This window comes from Gadus chalcogrammus, chromosome 16 (assembly GCF_026213295.1).
Source record: "Gadus chalcogrammus isolate NIFS_2021 chromosome 16, NIFS_Gcha_1.0, whole genome shotgun sequence".
NCBI classification, from domain to species: domain Eukaryota; kingdom Metazoa; phylum Chordata; class Actinopteri; order Gadiformes; family Gadidae; genus Gadus; species Gadus chalcogrammus.
This window is the reverse complement of record NC_079427.1, coordinates 11,937,528-11,963,363: the sequence shown is the minus strand read 5'-3', so window position 1 is coordinate 11,963,363 and position 25,836 is coordinate 11,937,528. Positions and strand designations below refer to the sequence as shown.

The window sequence follows — 25,836 nt, the reverse complement described above, 5'->3', positions numbered from 1 at the left end:
TCTGAGAAACCTTCCCCTCCCGGTGCAGGCAGGGTGTTCCGACGCTCCAGTGCGAGAGAATGCGTTGTGTTTTATGCGTCACGTCCATGACCCCACGTGTCAGCGGCCACTTTGACCGCTGGGGGGGTGAGGGGGTAGGTCACTGGCATCAAAGGGGGGAGCGTGGGAGGAGGAGGAGGAGGAGGAGGAGGAGCTCGGGTTTGTGGATCTCGCTGGGCTCTGCCGAATCGTTGTTTGTGTCCACAGCTGTGGGGAGGGTGTGAGTGTGGATTGGATTCGACATACACAGACGCAATCAAACACACAGACAAAGAGACACACACACAGAGACAACACACACACACACACACACACACACACACACACACACACACACACACACACACACACACACACACACACACACACACACACACACACACACACACACACACACAGAGAGAGACAACACACACACACACACACAGAGAGACAACACACACAGAGAGACAACACACTTACACACACATACAATGACACACACAGACAACACACATACACACTCTCAATATAGGGGGCTGTACAGCGACAGATCAGAGTTCAGGCGGTTTCCCGCTGAATGTGGGTGAAGGCGTCTGTGCATCACACTGACTTTGTCGGCCTTAGTCTCGCTCTCTGAGAATTTGAAAGTGTTCCAAGGTGATGGCTGCTCCCACAGATGGACTCATATGTTTAGTATGAGTCCCTTGATTCAAAAGGCTGTTTTGGTGCTGTAAACACACTTTACAATGCCAAAGCACATGAGTAAAATTAGATGCAACCTAACGATTAACAAAGTAATAATAGCACAAAATAAAAAATAAAAAGATTACAATCGGCTAAAATACTATATAATAGGGATTCAAAAATCGGTCTCTCACTCTCTGCCTGTCTGTGTTTCTCTGTCTCTGTCCCTCTCTCCCTGTCTCTCTCTCTCCCTCTCTCTCTGTCCCTCTCCCTTTCTCTCTCTGTCTCTCTCTCTCCCTCTCTCTCTGTATCTCCCTCTCTGTCTCTCTCTCCCTCCCTCTCCTTATCTCACTCTGTCTCTCTTGCGCTCTCCGTCTCTCTCCCTCTCTCTCTCCGCCTCTCTCCCTCTCTGTCTCTCTCTCTGACTCTCTCTCTCCGTGTCTCTCTCTCGCCCCTACCCTGCTCCCCGGGGGGCCGTCTCTCCGGTCCCAGACGCTGGAGGCCAAGCTGGAGTCCCTGGGGAGGTCCTTCAGCCGCGTGCTGCTGTCTGAGATCTTCCCAAGCAAACTGGACCTGATGCCCGACGTGGATGCGTGAGTATACACACTATAGGACGCACTCGCACATGCATGAGCATGCACATCCATGCATATGCAGACACACACACACATAAACATACATACACATAGAAGTGCACATGCACACTGAAGCGTGCTCACACACAAACGCATACACACAGAAGCACGCACAACAAATAAGCTCACACACACACACGCATACACACACACATGCCTACACATGCACAAAAAAATGCTCACACACACACACACACACACACACACACACACACACACACACACACACACACACACACACACACACACACAGAGAGAGAGCAGTAGCTGCAGTACGCTGGCAGAGTATAAATGAAGCGGCAGCCAACTCCCGCACTGGAGCGATACAGAAAGCCTGTTTTTCGTTCTCTTCTGTCTTTCTGTAAAGGCATAACTTGGCGAATCACCCGGGCCAGCTCTGCGTGCATCGCAGCGTTGCCTGAACGCCGGTGGAGCGCTCAGCCATGGCTGCCCACGATGTTCACGTTGCCGTGGGTTCATGTGTATAATGTATTCGTCCACCTTGCACCTTCCAACACTTACCCGGCCGTTTTGTTTTTGTGAGCGAGGGTCTGCCCGTCGTTTATCACCAGATGGATTTCGCCGCCAACCTTTTGTCAATCTGTTATGAGGAGCGGCCTAAACGGCCGCTACCGAGAGAATTAAAAAGGTGCATTCTGGGAGCGTTGTAGCGGGGATAATTAGGGAGGCAGCGGTACGCGCGATCGCACCCTGCTATAGCAGGGAGCGGAGGGACAACAATAGCCCAAATGGCATCATAAACAAAATTGGCATTCATGTCTTGCTAAGAGTTTTACCAATTTTACCCTTGCAGCAAAAACAAATAGTCTAGTCTAATGAACTCGGATACTTGAGGCTGCTCCCCTGACTTTGACTCGGGGGGTATAGGGAGAACAACGCTGTGCGCATGATTAATCTATCAAAACACTTAGTGCTGTGCACTCTTCCCCCTCCACTATAAAGCCACAGAATTATAATGAGTTCACCGGTCGCTTATAGACAGCATTATTCACCCCTTCTTCGAGTGACAACTGACTATCTGTGAACTTTGGCTAGATCGACACCAGGGTGTCGGGTGTTAATAAGAGTGAGTCACCCTCCTCCTGCATCACACTCCTCGCTCCTCGACACTCGATTCTGCCGGAGAGCCTGATACCTGGCTGGCGCGCAGACGTCGTCGGCACGGCCTCGCTACGCTGATGTTTTGTGACGGGGAGTGGGAACTGACCTGGACCGCCGCCTGAGAGGAGGGGCCGACCGCAGAGAACAGGAGCTTGTCTCGTACCGGTTCATCTGACCGGCCGTGGCCGAGTTAGTGAGCACACTACACCACGTCTGTGGATGTTGCTTTGTTAAAAGATACAGACGTACACCGCCTGACACACTGGTGTGCACCCACATACACGTGGACACACACTCTGCTCCCACTGCTGCAGATTGGACCCACTGTGGAGTAATGAGCAGTGTGATGTGGGTGAAGGGACAGAAGGTCTGGGGGAGAGAGGGAGAGTGATGTAGAGAGGAAAGAGAGCGATATAGAGAGGAGAGAGAGAGAGAGACAGAGCGACGTAGAGCGAGAGCAATATAGAGAGACACAGAGCGATGTAGAGAGACGGAGAGAAAGAGAGAGAGAATGTGGGTTAGTTAGGAGGTCTGTGTCGGTTTGATAACAATCAGAGGAAAGCCTGTTATTTCTTTCCAACTTAAAAAAAATCAGGAGGGCCGCTCATAAATCATATCACATTGAGTGCATTGAAGTTTTAAAAATAATTCAACCAAGATTTAATAGCGTAATTCCCAGGTAAAATAGGGTATTCATGAAGATGAAGTGAGCGACGCGGCCGCGTTTGATTTATGGCCGGTCCTCGCTCATTAACAGGTGTAAAATCCGAGGTTGTACCTGAGAGTGTTCTCATGAGTGTCTGGCCGTGTGTGGTGGCGGTCGCAGCGCAGCTCCTGCCAACAGGAAGCCTGTAGGAGGCATTGTAACGGAACAGCCTGTTCAATATCTGTCAGCCAGATACCGATGTGACTCACAAACTGTGACAAAAACGAAAACAAAACGGTCGCGTGGAAAGAACGAAAAACACACACAGTAAATTGAATGAGTTTCGTAAAACACTTAGAGGTGGCATTACTCAGACGTCAAAGGAGCCATAATGGCACCACTTTCTGGTTCTGTGATGGTACCCTGGGGACTGTACTTTCTATATATATATCGCACCGTGTGTCCCGCCGTGGCACGGCCTGAACAGGTTAAAGGCCAATCATAAGATGAAGACTGCCGTGTGGTGCAAGGAAGTTGGTAGCCCAACACGGAGCACCCTAATTGGGTCCCCTTTTAGACAGGATGATCGGCCATTGTGCTGTGAATGAGCAGCAGACTGCATTACAAAGGGTGTCTTTAAAAGGCAGACGCTTCACGCTGCGCAGTAACTAAGAGAGATAAAGAGGAATGAGGGAGGGAGGAGAGGGTGGCGGGAGGAGGGGGAGAGGAAAGGAGGGAGAGAGGGGGAGGGAAAGACAAGAAGGTGCAAATGCACTGTCCATTACCCACCCACAGGTTTTTAATGTAATTAGCGACTGGCGCGCGCACACACACACACACACACACACACACACACACACACACACACACACACACACACACACACACTAGACTGAGGGAGAGAGCGTGACGAGCCATTAGGAGCCCCTTCATAACAGTGTAATGAGGCTATCCCGAAGGCTGGTTTTATAACATGCTAGCTATCTGCCCACCACACTCTTATATTGGCCAGACCCCAAATACATAGCGGGCTATTATTTTATTTTGGGGGATTTATTTTTTATTTTCCCCCACTCTTACATAATCGTTACCAATTAGATTTGTTGTTTTTCATTCGATTAAGTCGCCGTCCAAAGTGATTGTTTCCAGTTTTTTGCCGGCGGTGAGTTGGAAGGTTAATGGAAGGGGGAAGGGAGGGGGGGCCGGGTGTTAGGGGGGAATGGGGGGGAGGGAGAGGGGGGGGGGGGCTGGGCCTGGGTGTAATTGAAGTACAGTCATGCAGGTAAAGGTCCCGGCTAACCGTGTCAGTGACATAATGGGGCGCGGAGGCTAATGCATTGCAGCTCACTTTACATTGCGTAGGGCCCTATCCGCCCGCCCCCGCGGCGGTAACGGTAGCACAGCAGCGTAGCATCGTAGCCTCGCCGCGCACAATGTGACCCCGATGATGTCACCAACGTGCAATTAATCACATTTTATCGTGATTTAGATCTTTGGGTCAAACGATCTCAAAACTAATATAATCTAAATGTTTTTTAAGTATATTTATTTTATTAATTAAATGTTTTAGAGCTGTATACATATTTTTACATTATTTTTGATGTGAAATATTCTATTTAAACATTTTGTGTATTTTTTAAGAGGAAATTTCTTCAAGAAAGTTCTCAGCTACAAAGTGTTTTTTGGAGAGAAATGCTGAATCAATGCAGCATGTTTTCAAACTGAATAATCGCGATGTCAATATTGACCAAAATAATCGTGAGCATGATGTTTTCCATAATCGAGCAGTCCTACGTTCATGGAGCCTTTGGGTTCCTCGACACCCTGGGTCTGAGCAGCCTCGCTGCTGGTGTCGATACCCTGGCTATATCACAGCTGATCTCCACAATGGAATAAGAAGTGCGCACGGGCCCTGGTGCACATGATGGGTGGTAATGGAGGATGTGCTCTCTATCTCTCGCTCACTTTCTCTCTCTGATTTCATCCAATCTCTCACTCTCGCTCTCACTTACTCTCTCACTCTGTTACTCTCTCGCTCTCATTCTCACTTACTCTCTCTCTCGCTCACACTTACTCTCTCTCTCTCCCACGTACTCATTTTATTTTTTTCGTAATTGCTCCCACAACTCTCTTTCTCTGTCTCTCTTTCACTCTCACTTCCTTGCTGACTCACTCTTTCACTCTCACTCTCCTCCCCACTCACTCCCTGTTTAAGTCTGCCCCTCCCTGTCTTCCTTTCGATATGTCGTACACTCACTTCTCTTTCTACACATATCTTGTTCACCTTACCTCCCCCCTATGTTTTCTCTTTATCTCCCCCCCTTCTCTCTCTCTACCTCTCTTTCTGTCTGTCTCTCTTCCTCTCTGTCTCTATCTCCCTCCGTCCCTCCCCCCTCCCCCTCCCCGTCTCCCCCCTAACGTACTGGGATCTCACATGTGTTCCACACCTTCAAAGCCCCACGCTGGATGGAAATTGAATTTGGTGTGCGAGCCGCGGGCCCCTCTGACTGGTGTGACCGTTCAGCCGCTGAGCTAATATTAGCCCCCTTCCCGCCGGCGCCGTGTGTGTTTGTGGATGTGCCAATCAGCCGTGTGTGTGTGTGTGTGTGTGTGTGTGTGTGTGTGTGTGTGTGTGTGTGTGTGTGTGTGTGTGTGTGTGTGTGTGTGTGTGTGTGTGTGTGTGTGTGTGTGTGTGTGTGTGTGTGTGGGGGTGTGTTCTCCTGTGAGGGATATTCTCTTGTTTTGCCTTCTGAAGCTTGTCAAGCTGGTATATATAGACGGGGGGCTGCCGTCAAGGTCGAAAGTGGCAGGTTAGCGTGCTGGCGTCCTACGCACCGAGCTAGCTGGGTGCCTGTAGGTAGGAGAGCACACAGCCAGCTCGGTGTGTAGGACGCTAGCTAAATGCTAGCTGAGGGTAGCATTCAGCTGGCTGGGTGTGTAGGACGCTAGCACGCTAGCTGAATGCTAGCTGAGTGTAGCATTCAACCGACTCGGTGCGTAGGACGCTAGCACGCTAGCTGAATGCTAGCTGAGGGTAGCATTCAGCAGGCCCAGTGCGTAGGACGCCAGCATGCTAGCTGAATGCTAGCTGAGGGTAGCATTAAGCTGGCTTGGTCCGTAGGATACTAGCATGCTAACTGAGTGCTAGCTGAGGCTAACCAGGTATGTATTACGCTAGGTGAGCACTCAGATAGCTACGTTTGTAGGACATTAACCAGGAGTGCTAGCTGACGCGAGGACCCGACACACCTTGTTTGCCTCAGCTAGCACTCAGCTAGCGTCCTACACAACTAGGGAGCTAACTAGTTGTGTTGAACGCTGGCACACTAGCTGGCTGCCAGCGGAGGGGAGCACTCATCTAGCACAGGCGCTTGTGAAGCGGTCTAACCGGCGTGCGGAGCGGCCCATGGTGCTCCTTATGATTGACAGGCTGCTCTGGCCCGTATCCCAGGGTAACCACTAATAACTCACGTTCCACGACGTCTGCTTCATCGTAGTAGTACATCGACTAGCGCCGGGCCTTTTGGAAAAACATTAAAACAAACAACCGTTTGTTTTAATGTTGTATTGAGACACACCGCGAAGTCTAGTGCCAACTACACCGTAGCGTGTACCTTCTCCTTAACATTGGGTGGTGCTAGTCCGCCCCTCTCACACTCTGCGCTGATTCGCTGGTTGTCAATCAACCAATCAGAGTATCCAATGGCTCCAGACCGCCAACACTCTCAGACTTTGCAAGTTGAATCGGACCAAACTCTGTCCGCGCCGTTCCAAAAGCTTCCAACACAGCTGAACACACCGAACAGATTGCAGACGGCCAACGGTTGGACCGGTGTGTTCCATGCTTAAGACCCCTCTCCGTCTCGGGGTGAGCGGGCAATACAGCATCGAGATGGGGGGAATCTTTCTTATTCTGCGTCTCCGACTCACCGCAAACCGCCGCTTCACAGCGTCTGTTTCGTTCAGCCCCCCCCCTTTTCCCTTTCTCTAAACACAGTGTGTGTTCCCCGGTACACACTCTCAAAGGTGTGTACCGAGGAACACACCTTATTTTCGTTTTTTTGTGTTCGGGGAGGAGCGGTGCCGGTATTAAAAATAAAGAAGCTGTTATTTGAAAATGAGAAAACGCCCAGTGTTTGTATCCTGAGCCTGGGGGTGTGGAATAAATCAGCCAGAGAGAGAGAGAGAGAGAGAGATGATAAAGAGGTGATCCAGAGTGGCGTCATCAGACACAGTCAATGTGAGCCTCGTCTCGTTCCTAAAGGGTAACGGAGACAAAATTGTGGCATCTGGGCCGAGAAATTAAATACCGCTTGTCCTGTTGTTATTGTTTACTATGCATGGACGCAAAGACACACAAACACACAGACACACACACTAATCCAATATTTTTAATTGGACGAGATCGACGCTGGCATTTACCTGTTAAATTCTAGGACTTAGTGGATTCGTTACCATAAGGGTGTGTCTCTGTGTGTACATGTAGGTCTGCATCTGGATGACTGGTGTGTGAACTGGTGTGTGAGTCTCCGCCCTCCACCCAGCACACCAGTATGGCCCCGACCAGCAGCCTCACCTCGGTCTCCCCTCCCTCCTCCATTCTTCTTTCCTCCCTCTAGTTGCTAACATCCACGCCCTGCTCCTTTCCTGTCCATGTGGAGCGTCCAGATAAACACCTCTCCTCCCTGCCACCCCCCACACACACCCACCACAGCAGACATCTCCTACCCCTCCATCCATCCATCCACCCGTCCATGCATCAATACCTATAGAGCCCTCATCCTCCATCTCTGTATATCTGTGTCCTTACCGTTATCTCTCTCTTTCACAGACACACCCTCCCTTTCTCTCTCTCGCTCTCTAGCTCTCGTACTCTCACTCGCTCTCTCTCCCATAGCTTTTCTCAAACAGACAGATCCATGCAAGCACACCACCAGAGCACCACACACACAAATACAGCCCCCTCCTCCTCCTCCTCCTCGCCTCCACCAGCCCCAACACCTCCTCCTGCTCCTCCTCCTCCTCCTCCTCTCTGTCTGCCTGCTATGTAGGCTAGCCCCGGGGAGACCGGGCGAGTTCTGCTTTTCCATTCGCACTCACCTAACCTCTTCCTTCTTCTCTCCATATCCTGCTGCAACACCTCCCTCCTCTCCCCCCTCCTCCCTCCCTCCTTCTTGCCCCTCCCCCCCTCCTCCCTCATCTGTCCTCTCCTCCCCCCTTTTCTTCCTTCTCACTGTATTCTTTTTATTTTTTGCTTTCATATGTTTGTTATTGTTGTTGCATAAAGGTGTTGCCATCCTGCATATATATACATATATATATATATATAGAGATATATAGAGATATATATATATATATTCAGACACACACACACGCACGTGTGTGCACAAATCACACACACACGCACATGCACACACACACTCAATATTTCTGGATTTCCCCTATTGTAAACAACAAGTCCATGGCCTCTTCTCCGTGCCTCGGAGCAGTGGTGGAATCGGGGCAGGTTCTTCCAACACATGCTAGAGATCCACTGCATCACGTATCCACTCACAGCCTGCAGTGGCAGATGTGCCCTGCCTCTCTAATACAACTGCTCCTTGTATTCTCGCTCTGTGTGTGTGTGTGTCTCTCTCTCTCGCTCGCTCGCTCGCTCGCTCTGTGTGCGTCTCTCTCTCTCTCTCTCTGAGACTTCACATGTCCTCATGAATATTCACAGTCACTAGTGCACAGTCACACTCCCGCTGTATATTTTATAAGGTGAACCTTGATCCTTGTATTCCGATCCGATGAACGGGTGATTTATTTCCTCTTCTCCTCCTCTGTGCCCCTCCCTGCAGGTGGGTCCAGATCGCGTGTCCGCGCCTGTCCATCGATTGGGGCTCGGCCTTCACCAAACCACTGCTGTCTCCCTATGAGGTGAGAAGCCGCCCGCTGAGTGATGGGCACTTCACTGGGGGCGTGCCGTCCCCGGCACAGTGTGCACACACACATGCACAGAGAAACAGACAGGCGTGCGCACACACATACACAGAGACACAGACACGCGCACACACACTCGCATGCACACACGGAAACATGTGCAGAGACTCATACACAAGCACACACACAAACAGGCAGTGGAGCACGCACACTCGCATGCACACACACGTGCAGAGAGACACGCACACACATCCGTGCAGAGACACACACACGTGCAGAGAGACAAACACACACGTGCAGAGAAACACACACGTGCAGAGAGACACATGCACACGCAGTGCGGATGAGCACAATCGCAGAGACACCGACCCAAACACAAACACACATACAGAGATAACGGCACGTTTTGTCACCCAGAAAGAGAGTTTTCTGCCATTAAGGTGTCGGGCCGGACGGCTACAAGCTAATGGGGACGGCCGCCATGGCGCTGCTTAGCCGGGCTGGGGGAGCGTCTCATGGTGGCTGGCTGGTGTATTTATACAGCAGTCATTTGGCCTGTACACCCCGGAGGCTCCCTTCACTCTGGAGAATGTTTATTACTCTCTTATTCTCCCTCTCTCTCTGTCTGTGTGTCTCGCTCGCTCGCTCTCTGTCTGTGTGTCTCTCTCTGTCTCTCTTTGTCTCTGTCTGTCTGGTCTCTCTCTCTCTCTCCATATCCCTCTGTCATATGTCTTAATCTATCTGTCGCTCTCTCTTGCGCTCGCTCTCTCTTGCTCGCTCTCGCTCGCTCACTCGCGCTCATCCCTCTCTTAGGGCTTGGTGGCCCACACACATGTGTGAGATCAGCGCCCCCTGCTGGCTGTAGTACTGATTCCCTCGGCTGACTTGTTTTGCACATGCAGAAGCCAAGGATAAGATAGCATCTCGTATAAGATTTGCGGCCTGTCTGTGCTGCTCACTCAGAGAGGTCCCCAGGAGGATTAGATCCCATCTAAATTGGTATAAGCATGGCGGCCTTTTGTAAATCGATACATATTCTTAAGCAGATGCAAAATAACTAAATTGAACACCTATTTTTTTTTCATATCGTCAGAAACGGATCAATACATCCGTCTCTCTGTCTCGAGGGAGCTCTGACCAGGATTGCAACACAGGGTTTCAACCAAACATAAAAAATATAAAGTTCAGCAAACCCACAAAGTCATACGCCTCGAAAGCCTGACAGGAGGAGACGGATCCAACTAAGGAAGCAATTACAGGTCCCCATTGAGATCGCCTGCAGCCCCGGCACCACACTCTAAAAGAGCCTGAATGGGAGTAGCTCAGCTCACCGCAAATCTGACTGCGAAACGGGAATGGTTCCAGGCTGCAGGGTAGGGGGACATCACGGCCTGTTGGCCAAACTCAGTGGGAGTGTTCAATCTCCAACTTCGTTGTATGTTTCTGCTGCTATGACACTTTAAGTTAAATTCAGGCACTGCTAGTAAGAGGGGGTCGCTCGAACATAAACAATCACTACTAGTTTAGAGTGGGATACACCCACGAAGGTCAGCGAGGAGGGGATTGACCTTGGATTGACTTAGGGAGGAATATGGACGCATGCGCAAGCCCAGTGAAGGCCGCTGAACTCTGGCGTTCAGGGTGGAGGGGGTGGGTCAAGTCGTCACAGTGTCCAGCCAATGGGCAGCGGCGTGCACGGACAGCAGATCACCATGGTCAAACAAGGCAGGGAATGTAAACATTATTATTATTATCCTGCCAACTTAACAAAAGCAAGATTTGTTTCATAATCAAAACCTAGCTTGGGCTTCAGTGTCTACAAAGTGTCTAAGGTGGAGTTAAACGATCATCAATTAAAATGCGTAGATATTTGCACCGTGGCACCTATTAAATTCCGAGGTCCCTGCACGGTGCCGGTGTGAGGGAAGAGAGAAGCTATGCAGCCCAGCTCTTCCTCTCAAAGACGTGCCAGGGCCTTGACTAATTGTACGCAAACCTCCCAGTAAATAACTGGCGTTGCTTATTATAAAGCCCTACGCTGGTGTTGATGTGAACACAATGGGCTTGGTAGAGAGACAGCTCATAAACCACGGGCGCGGATAATTACGGTGATCTCAGCCAATGTATTCTAAACATGCTGAGCTCAATGAAACCCAACGCTTGTTCTGAGGAAGGTGATTTATATAATTCAAACAATTTACACCACCGTCATTATAATGCACACAACAACACAATAGGCAGTTTTCTTTAATCACTCCCGCCCTCTACTAAATCATCCTTGTGTGTGCGTGTGTGTGATTGTCTCTCCCTGTGTGTGTGTTTGTTTGTGTTTGTGTTTGTATGGCTTGGCTGTCATAAAGTTTGATGCATTAGAATCAGTCAATCACAAGTGCCTTCCCGGTTCCATCGATCTGGGGGGGGCTGGTGAGAGGATGGACGAGTGGAGGCTGGCGTTGTGGGGGTGCGTGTGACGGTGTATTTGGGTGGTGTGGGCGGCGCTGAAAGGAGGTGGGGAGTCTTTTCAGGGAGCTTTCTAGTGTATTTATAGTCCGTAAGGCGCCTGTCGCCAACCCCGTCAGAGGGGAGATTAGCAGGAGAAGCTCCCATATAGTTTGACTCGAGAGGAGGAGAGCGAAGAGGAAAAAATTCCTGATGGATTCGCATATAGAAAGAAAAAGTGCTGATTGCATTGTCTGAAGTTGGATCACAAATAAATGCATGCGAGTATTTTCACAGCTTTGAATGCTGAACGGTTCAGCAAGCATGTTGCAGTGTTTGTGATGTACTGGTCTCGTGGTTAGCATACGTCGATCAAGCAAAGGAAAAATAATCTCATTAGTTCCATCACCCATGGCTTTATGCTGTGGGGAAATCCCCATTCAATAACATGCTGAGTTTTTTGTGTGTATTGCCAGTCTTTCCTACTCCTCATTTGTTACAAACATTTTCTACAAGAACGAATTCCAGAATTGATCGAGCCAGCTGTCATGTTGTGCTTGTGGACTTCTTGTTTAAAGATGCAACGTTGTGCCGGGCTGTACCATCGTTTTGTTGCTAACTAAGCGCTACACCAGCGGTACATCCGAGCGAGCTCTGTGTCCATCACTCAATCTGACTGATCTTTCAGATGTGTTCAGACACCGGCCCAAACCACTGGTTTGAAAACGATCCACTAAATGGATTGGTCTGCTCAGAAACCCCATTTGAGATTTGGGGTTCAAGTTGAGTCTCGCAATACAAGTACAGTCTGTAGCGAGAGAGTTCACGCATGACTAATTAATCAATGTCTTTTGTTAGGGCGGCATGTGGCTCAGGAGGTACAGCGGGTTGGCTGGCAACAGAAACGTTGCTAGTTCGGTCCCCGGCTCCTCCTAGCCCAGTGGCTCTCAACCTTTTTTGAGCAAACGCCCCCCTGACCTTACCCTGATCCTCTGGCGCCCCCAACCCCCCCCCCCCCCAATAAAAAAATAAAAATAAACTAACAACCCCACTCACACTCGTGTTATACTGCTTAAAGTTGTCAGTTCATCGTTTTCCATTGATTTTGCGTTGGTCATTAATAGCAATGAATGCCCTCTGAGTCTGTTTTGGTACAAAAAATATTAATGAATATTCATGACATGCAATTAAACTTCGAGAGAAAGAGAGAGAGAGAGATCTGTGATCTCCTGTAATCTAACACACACTCATGGTTAGGGAACGGGATCGTAACCTGGTTCTATCAAGGACCCGGTTAAACTTTTTTCAAAACCCGAAAATCATCGAGTCCTGTCGTTCATTCATTCTTTTTTTTGTCTTGTAGGTCCTGTAACGTAATGTTGTGTCCCTCGAGTAGCGTCACGGCATTTATCTCAAATCAATCCAATCACTGCGGCGTGTCCACCAATGTTTTTGAATGGAATTGTAAGCAAACAGGTATTACAAGTAAAACAAGTGAAGCCTGGCAGTTAACTTTGCTCGCGAGGATGGCTGAACGGGCGAAAATCATTTATTGTAAAGGGGGGAGCACACAACCTCAATGGCCAAGCACATTAGCATTGTGCATCAAATAAAGACCAAACGCAGTACCTTTGACTGTCTCCGAGTTGAAAATACTCTGTCTCCTTCTCCTGTCGCACCACAGACGGGCCCGTCTTAATCATCCCCTCAAACTACGAGTGGTAATCGCACACACAGACATTGTCGCTAGTCCCGTCAGTTAAAAAAAGTAATCCAATTGTGAAATCGGTGTTGTAATCAGCAGCATACAAGCTAGTTATCTTAAAAATTAATTAAAGTTTCAGATGTGCTGCGCGATGATGTATTGAGGTTGGCTCAGTGAAACGACTGTTTGGTTATCATGATGTGTAACATAAGGAAATGTAACATAAGGAAACGGTAAATTTAGTTTTTGGTGAGAAACATGGTAATACTGTATTACTCATGTTTCTGTATTACTAATACAGTTGTATAGTGCTCTAATCATTGTAGTTTATATAACTAAAACTACTGAATATTTATTAAGAATTACATATTTAATTTAAAATGCAATTATTTATTTCCTAAATATTTTCCTCATCACTAAAAACGCTTTGTATTTCCACCAATTAATGTAAAAGTATCGATAGTGGTATCGATAAAGACTCGATACCACTATCGAAAATGTTATCGATATCAATAAATATTAATGATCCCCATCCCTACTCATGCATGGTAGGACCATATCGTGGTCTAAACCAACAAGAGAAAGAGCTCGGTCGGTTCTTTGCCTCTGATTGGCTCTGGTCCTGTTCACTGCTTGTGTTTTTTTTTTAAATTGCGAACGACCTGGGCGCCAGAGTAACTGAAACGGATAAAGAAAATAAACCCGACAAAAGAGGGGGAAAATTAAGCGAGGTAAATACATAGAATGTTTTTTCGTTCAAAAAAACTAAGCCTACTGTTCCAACCTGCCCTACTACTGAGAGTAGTTATTCCGAGAGTTTGAATTACCCGCACAAGCCCTTTATTTGGAAATATTTTATTTTGCTTAATTTTTTTGTTTTAAATGTTCCATTTCAGCTCAGTGAAAAACTTGAAACACTTTATTTTTATATATAATTGTACTTCAAATAAGGACAAGAATTTCTCTACACCTTTATGCTGCGTTCAAGGGACACTTTTAGCCCGTAAGTTACGAGCTGGAACTGGGAGTGAATCGGTCAGGTACGAGTTCACGGGTAGTGAGTTGCGGGTTTGTCTGCCGTTCCAGGGCATTTTCCCGGGTAGAAGGTTGTGTAAACACGGGTTACGGGTTGCCTGGAACGCACCATTATTCTTGTTCAAAAATCATTCAAATTACATGAAAGTTATGGAGAGCGATAAATAGGTGACCTTATGGCGTTAAAGGCGATGCAATGAAAAATTTGGTGCACCTACATTTTGTGCTGGTGCACCTAAAAAAAAAAGAAGTTAGGCGCACCAGTGCAACCAACGCATAAAGTTAGTCTGGAGCCCTGGCTTTTATTTGCCACTGGTTAGAAAAGCCACTGGTTAGAAAAGCGCTGTATTAATGCATTCCATTTACCATTTTGTCATTCATTCGACAATACAGTCATGTGTTGGTTCAGTCGTTCTACCTCCTGTTCTTCATCCATGCATCCATCCATCCGACCCGTTGTGATCAGTATTCCGAGGCGTTGTCGTCCCATATGGAGCGTTCCCCGCTCCACGTCATCTCGCCCTGCCTCCCGGATCTCCTGCAGCAGCTGCTCTGCCACGCACTACATCTGTACACAGATAACATGACAGCCCTCAGCATTAAACAGCCCTAGTATTGTGACACGCGTCCGCACGCTGACAGCGCCCAGTCACAGAGCCGGCCTCCCCTTGTCTTGTCATCTCCGTCTGAGCCCTAATGTGTTTGGAGTCGACTGAACGACAGATAAGCAGGCTTATCTGTCCACCTGATTGACTGCCCGTCTCTCTGACTGCCTGTCTGTCTGTCTGTTGTCTCTTCTGTGTCTGTTGTTGACGCCGTCCCTCTCAGGCTGCGGTGGCGCTGCAGCAGGTGGGCTGGCAGGAGACGTACCCCATGGACTTCTACTCCAACCAGAGCCTGGGGCCATGGACTCCCAACCACCCCGACCACCAACCGGCACGTCCGGCCCGCAGACAGGCCCAGGTGAACCCGCGGCCCCCCCCCGGAGCATGGCTGACAGGACAAGGGGAGGGAGGGAAGGGAGGGGGTGGGTGTGTGTGTGTGTGTGTGTGTGTGTGTGTGTGTGTGTGTGTGTGTGTGTGTGTGTGTGTGTGTGTGTGTGTGTGTGTGTGTGTGTGTGTGTGTGTGTGTGTGTGTGTGTGTGTGTGTGTCTTACCGTTGAATCAACAAATCTGTCAACTGCTCTTGTGGGGCGGTCTCAGCGTTCCACGGGTGTCAACACACTGCCACCTGCTGGTGACAGTGTGTAGTGCACATGAAGTGTAAATCCACAGCTCATCTCCTGCTGCTGTGACCTTGAGGATGAGTCGATGGACGATTCCCACTCGAATGGACACATGAAAGGAGCATGTGTTCATTCGTCATTAGACTTTGAAGTACACACGTGGCCTCGTCAGGGGGTGGTTCAGGGAGGGGTAATAACTACTGAGGCACGATGGCAAATCATCCAAAACGTGTTTTGGCTCAAGTGTAATTTTGCCTCGGTTGAGTCGTTACCCCTTGTTCAAAGATCTCATCCAGGCTCATAGAGCATGATGTATTCAATGAATCTGTCCCACATGTTGACTCTCTCTTCTCGTACCCTTCCAGAAACCAGCCTCCAAGCCAGCCTGCACCGCAGAGCCCGCAGTACCCAGCATGCAGTGCTCCCAGAACCAGTGCTCCCAGAACCAGTGCTCCCAGGACCAGTGCTCACAGTCCCAGTGCGGCCAGAACCAGTGCTCACAGACCCAGTGCGCCCCCTGTGGCTGTCACAAAGAATGACACAAAAAACTCTACATCCACTGCTTTTTTCACCAGCTTCACTAATCACATGCAGCTCTTGCGGCTTACTGTATTATAGCCCACTGTACAGTAAGGCTGCCACGATGGAGGACACGATGTCTAGAAAGAGAGAGAGGGAGAGACACTCTTGTTCCAGATGGATTACAGAGCAATGCTCTTCTATCCATGGGCAAGCCAGAGGAAATGAAATGCATTTGTTGTATTTACAGTTGGAGGGGGGAGAGGGAGAGGGGGGAAACAGAGAGAGGGGGTGACACAGAGAGAGGGAGGGGGAGGGAGGGGGGAGATAGGGAGGACGAGAGAGGTGCTTGTGTTCTTCCTAGACAGGACCTAGCGAACTGAATGGTGTTGTTGAAGGATGTGGTGGTTAAATCGACTGGCTTCCTGTCCAACCCGATGATGCCGTCAGCAACACCGATGGCATCATGATGTTCACTCACACGACCGCGTGTGTGCGTGAGGTTACTGTGTGAGATGAAGCCCTTTCTCTGTATATAATGTCAATAAAAAACACACTTATTTAAATCACTATTTGTACTCGATTGAGTTAATTTGCCAGCCTTGACAGGATTAGACCCAACCCCATCCTGCATACTATTTAGCATCTCGGTCTCTCCTAATCCGTCTCCCGGTCGTCGTCATGGAATAATGGGAACACATCCTTATTGTGTGCGTGTTTTAATCTGCTGAAAGGATGCGGTAAGTAAGCCCTTAAACGAGTGATTTTCTCCGTCCAAAAGGTAGGAGTTCAGTCACGACCAGTTGCTCTCATGGTTTATTGATGGAGGAGCCGTCGATGAATATAATACATTAAAAAAACAACGCCGTTTCTATGGTAGCTTCAACCCTACATTGATTGACAGCGCCTGGCTGCGGGGAGAAACTGCAAGCGCGCGCACGTGAGCGTGTGTGTGTTACCTGATTCTGCACACGAGTTGGGAGCTCGTGTGCATGGAGAATGGATTTTTTTTTTCCTTGGGAGTACTGCGCCTCTCACCCGACAGTAGAACACGCATACGCATGCTGCAGACATCGCCACGGCAACAGCAGCCAGTGGGGAAGCGGCGATATCGAGCCGCGCAGATGTCGCGTGTTGCCGTGTTTCATGTTGGTCCGGCTGCCGGTCGCCTGTTTGCAGAGCCGCGCGGTACGCGTACGCGCTGCGTGTTGTGATCCAGGGCCCGCCGCCGACAACATACTTAGGTCAACAGAATGTTCCCGAGATGGATGCATGTTTGTTTGTGTGTGTTGGGTTGGTTGGTTGGTTGTTTTGGATTCTAGCAGAAAGACAAACATGTTTTTTCGGTCAGTGACGCAGCGCACGCCAGCTCCCGCTGCTGTAGTGGACTGCAGGGCTCCATGTTTTGAGTTTTTTATTATTGAGTATTATAAGTAAACCATGGAGATCAATACATTCATAAGGTCATCGTGGCTTTTGCTAGAAATCATCAGCGACCATTTATAAACACGAGGAAAGAGGAGAAATTGTTAATAATGGAGATTAATAACAAACCTATTCGAAACAAGAATTATATTCCTTAATAGTTAAATAGAAAATAGTCCTTTCTTGACCTCAAATGTTAAAGAGATTTCGGTCAAGATTATTCTGTAAATTGTATTGTGTTTTTTAATAAATACGTTTTTGTATCTTCATCCGATTGCATCACAACTAGCCTACATGAGTGCATCTATTTTAGACTCCACTGTCTAGAGACTGAGTCTAGACCGAGACAGTGTGTTCTGCTGCTCGGTTCGGCCCTGGGAAAAAAGGGGAGAACTGGACCCCAGCCATTGCGAGGCTTTGGCCCAGTACATTCGTTAAGGCCTTGCCAGCATCCGACACGAGCGGTTTTTATTCATAAACACCAGCCTGTGCTGCCGTCGTCCGCTCGTCACTGAACGTAACCCTTCTGCAGTTGTGTTATTTGGGCACTTGATGGCGCTGTTAACCGCTTTAGCGGTACGGTCATGCACTGCATCACGTTGTGCATCTCATCGCTTTGGCCGCTGTGGAGGTAATTAGACTGCTTTAAATTAAATCGTTCAAGATGGCCCTGGCTAATTTAGGACCCATCATTTTTGGCAGGTTTTTTGTTGTTTTTGCCTCAAGCAAAAAAAAAAGTGGTTGCTCACTGCCAACTGTGTGGCAAATAGCCTGTTTGGAGGATAGTTGTGAATACTTGGCGGAGTGATGTATTACACATCCATCCTGAGGGGCAAAGCATGAGTCATCCTACCCCGTCAATACCCGCCCCGAGCGTCTTTATCTATTGATCCAGATCCAGCCTCATGAAGTAGACTAGGCTACTGCTAAATGAATCAGTTAAATATCGATAGAGATAATGTTAGTCGTGATTCACGCTAGGGTTGCCAAAACAATGCGGTTTGTGATCGGGTATTGCAGTGAATTGAAAAAACAACATCGTGAGTGGCGTGTGAGTGGCGTGGAGAGGGCGTGGTGATGCTGTTGTCGCGTGTGCGGTCTCATTTAAGCGGGGAAAACATGTCCGCCCATCGTGACGGGCTCCGCGTGTTGTTTTGTGTCTCCAGTCGTGTGTGGAGGGGGGGGGGGGGGGGGGCTGAGCCACCGCCGCCCTTCGCTCCCCGTCCCCTCCTCTCATCCTCTCATCCTCGGCGGGAAACGGCCAATTAACAGCTTCCCGCGTGCAGAGCGAGAGAGGGTCTCTCTCTCTCTCTCTCTCTCTCTCTCTCTCTCTCTCTCTCTCTCTCTCTTTTTGTCTCTGTCTGTCTGTCTCTATTTCTTTTGATCTCTCCCTCTCTTCCCCTCTCTGTATCTGTCCTCTCTCTCTCTCTCTCTCTCTCTCTCTCTCTCTCTCTCTCTCTCTCTCTCTCTCTCTCTCGCTCTCTCTCAGTCTCTTTTTCTCTTATTTTTGTCTGTTTTTGTCTCTTGATCTCCCCCCTCTCTCCCCCCCCTCTCCCTCTCTCTCCCCCCTCCCCCCTCTCCCACTCTCCCCCATCCTCTCTCTCTGTATTCAGACTGCCTCCCCATCACCTCCCTAACTCTCCTCCCTGTGTATGGAGGCCACTTTGTGTTTACCACGCTAGCCTCTTGTCAGAGACCCTATGGGGGCCGGGGCCTTTCTTCCTTAACTGGGGAAAACGCCGTTGAGCCGTGGGGTGAGAGAGAGGCCGATCCCTCACACACAGGGATGATATCTTCAACTGGCATCCAGCATCAAGCGCTCCCCGGCTCCATGCGCTTATGTAAGTGCAGCGAGTGCAGCGACGGAGCTAGTCTTCTGTATTAGCTGCTGTCACGCTGCCACTAAATAATGCATGGCTGCCTCCCATGCTGGCACACTCGTCGTTATACAGGCACTCCTCAAATAGTCAGTTGTTTCGCTTTCTGAATGGTGTATGAGGAGGCCTTTGGCATCAGGTGGGGTCGTTTTATCAACTCTGACTACTTTTAAAACAAGACTCAAGACTTAATGTTTGCATTAGCTTTCTGCTAAATCTTAAATGCATTTAATTTTCTGCAATGCATTTCTTTTACTTTGCCTCCATTTTCTTTGTCTTATCTATTTTAGTTTACTATTTAATTTTATTGTTTGATGATGTTATTATGTGAAGCACCTGTGTCTTCCTTGTGTATGAAAACTGCTGTATAAATAAAGTTGCCTTGCCTTTATGCAGCTGTTAGCCACCAGGGGACTCCTGGATGGATGTTTGAATTCTCTCCTATGTTTGTAATTTATTTCATTATCAGGCCTACATTTGAATTATTAATGAACATATCTTCGTATATATGATTTGTATCACACACATGAATCATCACATGACCCCGTTAATCAATCATTCCGAGGGACTGACTTCTGATTGATTGAGGCCATGCCCTGGGCAGAGTGCATGTTGTTAAGTTGTATCTCTGTTGGTAGGCAAGGCTACGTCAACTCCTAAGAGCTTTGGTATCATTTCATCTTCTCACATCATAGTGTTTGATTTCATCAAAGCAGCAGCTCCTAATGCACAGCCCAGTAACTTTAGGTTATAAGATTCCACTTTTTAAGATGTCTTCTGTGTTACGTCACTATCCCTTCAGAGAGCAGAGCTATAGTTTCATGTGAAAACACACTTCTTTTTGGCATTATAGTTCTAGCCTTGAATATTAATAAAAAAAAAAATCCAAGATTGATTATCATATCTTGTTCCAGGGTCCCTGTGGAAGTTTTGCACAATGATGTTTTACGCTTAAAGGCCGTTTTCAGTCGCAGGCAGAGAGAAGAGATGTAAGGGAAGGTTGGATGAGAGAGTCTTCAGGGAGAGAAGAAACAGAGTGGTGTAAAGAAATGACTAATTATGTGTGGGAGGTCAGTCTGTCTCTGGTCAACCAGCCAAGAGCCGCGAGAGCACCACACTCTTCTCCTCAGTTTCAGAGGATTTAGCCAGCGGATCTATAGCTGCTTCAGTGCACTCTGTTTGTGTTCGATAAGTGAGACCTGGTTGGCTTGCTATTTCGATTCCCGGCTCCTTCTAGCTGAGGTGTCACTGAGCAAGCCGCCTAACCCTGACTGCTCCTGACGAGCTGGCTGTCACCTTGTGAATGTGTGCATGAATGGGTGAATGTGAGGCAATATTGTACAGCGCTTTGAACGGTCACTGTATAGAAACGCTCTGCATAAATGCGGTCCATTTACCATGAAGACATTTTGAAATGAGTGACGAATAAAAACGTCATTTTCCACCGAGTGTCTGTATAGCATGGGTGTGTTGTTTGTGTCTGCTCGTGTTCTCGTCTCTGTTTCAGCCACTCTCCCCGGCTCGTTGACCCAGACGCCTCGCTCCAGGCAGGTCGCTTAATTCCACTCTGCTGCCTCACTCCCAACCGGCTTCACAGTAAGAGCGGCGGTGTTTTCGGGTGACCAGCCTCGGCGTGGACCCCCCGTGTGGCGAACCTAAAGGACAGGTTGCTACGCACCGATTCACTGGAGTGGTGAGGAATGCAGTCCGTGACTCATAATCGCTGCTGCCTCCTCTCCACTCTTCTCCTCTCTCTGCTGGTTGTGAACAGGCAATAAAAGCCTCACGTTTTGACAATGTTTGCTTTTACCCCTGAATGAGAAGGCATGTCAGAGGGGGCTATCATGCCAGATTGTGTACCCACAAATAGTTATCTCTCTAATGTGTCAAGGGGGACCAAGAAAACAAAGATCATATAGACATAAAGACAGCAAATGAACTTCTGGTTATTCACTTTATTGAAGAAATATGATGTAGAAAGAGATTTGGTAGAATTTACATTTAAGAAACATTTAGCAGCACATGCCATATCCTTAATCCTTAAGTTTTTATACCACAGATACACTGATTTCTCCTGCAAATCCAAAATAAATGCCACATTCCCAAGAGCAATAATCAAAGAGTTCTCATGATGCTGCTTCAGAATATAATATCACTATAAGTAAGTCCTTCGTGTTAAAGAGTAATTCCTCCCTTATTATTTGAAGCATCTGCCTCTGTTGTCTTCAGCTTTTATTTCAGGCAGTGCAAAAAATACAAAAAATAAATAAAGAACAGTGTATAATACAAGTATAAGCGTCTGATAAATGCCCTAAATGTAAACGTATTGTAAAACATCGATAAACATAGACTCTCCTTAGCATTTCCATTCTAAAACCAGCGAGAAATCAAACCGTGAATCTCAGCTGGGAGCTGTTGCTATGCCCTGCGCCATTCCATCCCACCCTGCAATCCTTTTATCCAGCAAAAAATAAAAAGGAAAAGCTTTCACAGTTCAAAGGTCTCGTTCACGTTGTCGGACGCTTGGAGCACGGCTCGGTCGGACCCCCGTCTCTCCGCCTCCACAGCCGGGAAGGGAGGGCTGTGTGCATGCCCGCCCCCTAGCGACCATGGCTGTAGACTGTTACCAGTGCTGCGGTTGCTACAGTAACAATCTAATGCCACGGTCACCATGGAGACAGCAGCTGAAATACGATTGGCTCCCGGTTGCGATTGGCTTGACGCGCTCGCCGGAGTGATGATGTCAAGGATGTAACCTTTAGAGACACTTTTTTTCTTCCCTCTCTCTCTTTTTTTTTTTCTAAACATATACGGCCATGTGTTCTCTCACCCCTCACCGTAAGAACGTCCGTCGGCGAAGGAGAAGAGATGAGCTGAGCCAGGCTTCAGTAGCCATGACTGTAGACTGTTACTGTACTGTGGGGAGCAGCTTCAGCAGTAAGCAGTCTATAGCCAAGGTAGTGATGCACTGACACTGGGAACAGGACAACAGCACGACAACACTAGAGCTCAGTGTTTATGATGACACTCACCCCCCTGAGGTAGTGTCGGACTGACAGAGAGGGAGAGGGAGGGGGAGGGAGGGAGAGAGGGAGAGAGAGAAAGGGAGGGAGAGAAAGGGAGGGAGGGAGATACACACAGAGAGAGAAACACAGAGAGAGACACAGAGACAGAGAGAGAAAGAGAGAGCTAGATAGTGTCCGACTGAGAGAGAGAGAGGGAGGGAGAGAGAGAGAGAGAGAGAGAGAGAGAGAGAGAGAGAGAGAGAGAGAGACAGAGAGGGAGAGAGAGAAGTAGATAGTGTCTGATAGAGAGAGAAAGAGAGAGCAAGATAGTGTCCGATTGAGAGAGAGAAACACACAGAGAGAGGGAGAGAGAGTACGGTAGCGTCCATCAGCAGCACTCAAAACAAACAGTATGCTTGTGTGTGCTCTTCAGGGCCATTATAAAGCGCTGGTGAATCACGACGCTGGCGATAGTTAGGCCTAACCGGACGGTTTGGTGCATCATTAAGTGTAATGGGTTACTGAAGGAGGAAGGGGGAAGGGGGGGGGGAGGATGGCAGTGGGCGCGATGGTGGATTACTCACTTGTTGCATTTGTAGTATTGATTTACATGGCAATTAGCTGTGACTCAGTCCCAGGGTATGGACAGTCAGAGAAATAGGGGGTGAGTTAACGGGGGTGTGTGTGTCTATATTTGTGTGTGTGTGCGTGTGTGGGTGGTAGGGGGGGGGGGGCTGACGTCAGCAGTTCACATATGTCGGTGTGTTGCAGCTAATGGGGTGTGTGTCTCTGTGTGTGTACATTGTGTGGTGTCGGCTGGTTATATTCTTCTTTGTTTCCTTCTGCGGAGGCTTACAATCGATCAGTGCGTGAAAAACAAAGACAGAGGGTGTGTAAATGTGAACGTTAACCAATAGTTAGGTCAGAAGCTGTTTACTTAAATGTTATAATGTAGGCTGCTTTTCACAATAATATAACATAACCTTACCTAAACACAAATGTACACACTGTTACATCTACTGTTAACCAGTCTTATCAGCAGCAGCCAGTGTGTGTGTGTGTGTGTGTGTGTGTGTGTGTGTGTGTGTGTGTGTGTGTGTGTGTGTGTGTGTGTGTGTGTGTGTGTGTGTGTGTGTGTGTGTGTGTGTGTGTGTGTGTGTGTGTGTGTGGTGTAAGCAGATGGAGCATTCGCCTCCTAATAACGTGTCTTATCAGTCAAGGTACACTTTGTTTTCGTCTCGGAGCCGAATGAAGGTTATCTTCCGCTGTCCGCGGTGCTGAAGTCTGTCCGCGGCCGTCAGAGGCGATGCCCTTGACGTCAGCAGCACCGCTGCCTCCAACCATAAATACCCTCATAAACGCGCAGGTCTATTTCGAGAAACGCACACGTGGGAAGAGTTCCGATAACAGATTACAGTTGTTGTGTCCCTTGGCTTAATACCCAAAGTCAGGTAGATCCGTTTCGGGGCCGGGAATTGAGAAACGTCACTTGACAAACAGAACAAACCTACTAGGCTTGGGAGGTTATTAAAACGGTGTATTATAATTATCAGTGTTACTCTCTAGGGTGACTTTCATAAAGATATATTTTTTCTTTTCTTTTATACATGAATGCGTTGTTCTCTAAACGTCCGGTGATCAGCACTGTGATCACGGTTCATGACGTCAGCCGTTGCCTCTGGCCGGCTTTCAGCACCTCGGAGAGCGCCGCACAGTACAGACCGCGGTGGCGGGGCTCTTGGTGGAAGCACTTGGTGGGAAGGAATTCACCCAGCAATGCAATAACACCAGTAACTGCAGCGAGGGTTGCCAGTTTGGGTGAGAAATCTGACCCAATCTGTTAACACTGACTAGGACCCGCCACAGAGGCAACAGTATTTCGACATGCATCATCTATCTCATTGTCATTCTGCCCACGGGTCCGGGTTCGAGGATTCACCTCGGGGATTGTCGCCCCCCCTCCCCCCTCCACCCACGCCTTCCCCCTCCTCCTCCTGACTCAACCGCCCGCCTCATCGCAATGCAGCTCGTGCACGCACCGCGTCGCTCGCGCTGTATCTTTAAAAGCAACCCCCCCGGCCCCCTCTCCCCCCGGCTCCTGATTGGAGGCGTCTCCATGTGCGCATGCAGGAATGACGCAGGGTCGACTCCAGCTCGCGAGCGCGTCACGATGTCGTTTCAAGAGCGAGAGGAGGAAAAAAAAGAGGAGAGGATGGAGAGTCTGCCGCCAACTGACGCGTCATGGGTCAGAGCGCAGAGAGAAGCCGTCATAAATAACGTTGGCCATGCGCGTAAACAGCCACTGTAATCTCGCGATGTGACACGACCTTGAGGTTTATGACATGTAATTTCAATTCACTTTTTTTCTGAAAAAGTCTGAAGCTGGACTTGTACGCCGTTTCGGTGATGTCCCCGTGGGTTTCTTCTATGGGGTGTCGTGGTTATTATTATGAAGTGCCGGGTTGGCGTTGCAGCCGGCTGGTTAATATGCAGCTCGCATCCTCCTCACACACCGAGCCGCTCTCCTCCTCTCCTCCCGGGTGTCACTGCCCATGTGCGCTAAAGTGACTCACACTGCGGTAACTTATCTACCGTACATCCACGAGACGCACCGCCGACGGAAATCTTTAACGTTAGATATAACAGCTCGTTCTATCAGACGCACGTGGACCGCGACACATCATCATCATCATTATGACCGCGTTATGGTGAACTCGTGGAAAGACTTTTATAAAAACAGACAACGATGAATGGGCAAGAGGAAATAAAGAACCAAACTTACCTCTAACTTCTGCGGTCCACCTCAACTAAGACGGATTTACTTAATTGTTCAAGGAATATTCCTTAACACATTTAGTTTTTTTAACGTCATATCCTTCCATGAGGACACTCGTTGAAGACACAACAGTTCTAACAGTTATAATAACGTTATAATAACTAACCTCGCCTGCATCACCGGTAGCGCATTTATTTTTTCGTCTTCTTCGTGAATTGGCCAAAATCGTGTGGTGGTTTTATCCGCTGTTTAAGCATGTCCTGTCCTGCCGCCCCGGTACCGCGTGCATCTCCAGCCGGTCGTCCCGTTGTCCCGCTCTTATAGCCACACCGTAGTACTAGCGAGGGAGCGGGGAGGGGACACTCATTCATTCAGATGCATCACCTACACGGGCCGTGTACGTGCGCTCTGACGTCATCGCCGAGACGTAGTCGAGGGGAGGACGCTAGGCTAGGGTTCCGCTAGGAGGAAGTGAGAAAAAAAAAGAAGAAAAAAACGGGAGGGAGGGAGAGATGGCAAGAGAGGAAATAAGGGAGGGAGGGAGAGAGAGAGAGAGAGAGAGAGAGAGTGCAAAAGAGGAAAGGAGGGAGCGAGAGGGAAAAGGGAGGGAGATAGTGTGAGAGAGGAAAGGATTGAGAGAGGAAGCAAGAACGGGAGGGAGGGAGAGAGATGGCGAGAGAGGAAGGGAGGGACGGAGGAAGAGAGAGGGAGAGGTGGGAGGGAGTCACAGTGGGGGCTGTCGGATTGAGACCTTCTTTGGCTTTCGTGAGGCAATGTCCGTGCGTGGTCGGTAGACTCCT

General features: G+C 48.7%; 1 protein-coding gene across 1 annotated transcript in view; it reads left to right on the top strand.

The window, feature by feature from the left end:
- Positions 1-16,521, top strand: part of dph1 (diphthamide biosynthesis 1) — a 59,136-nt gene extending 42,615 nt beyond the window's left edge. Inside the window, exons 9-12 of the mRNA XM_056611341.1 lie at positions 1,198-1,298; positions 8,949-9,027; positions 15,038-15,172; positions 15,800-16,521. Coding sequence (XP_056467316.1) covers positions 1,198-1,298; positions 8,949-9,027; positions 15,038-15,172; positions 15,800-15,973 — 489 coding nt within the window. The 3' untranslated portion in view covers positions 15,974-16,521. The remainder of the gene's footprint in view (positions 1-1,197; positions 1,299-8,948; positions 9,028-15,037; positions 15,173-15,799) is intronic.
- The last annotated feature ends 9,315 nt before the right edge of the window (positions 16,522-25,836 follow it).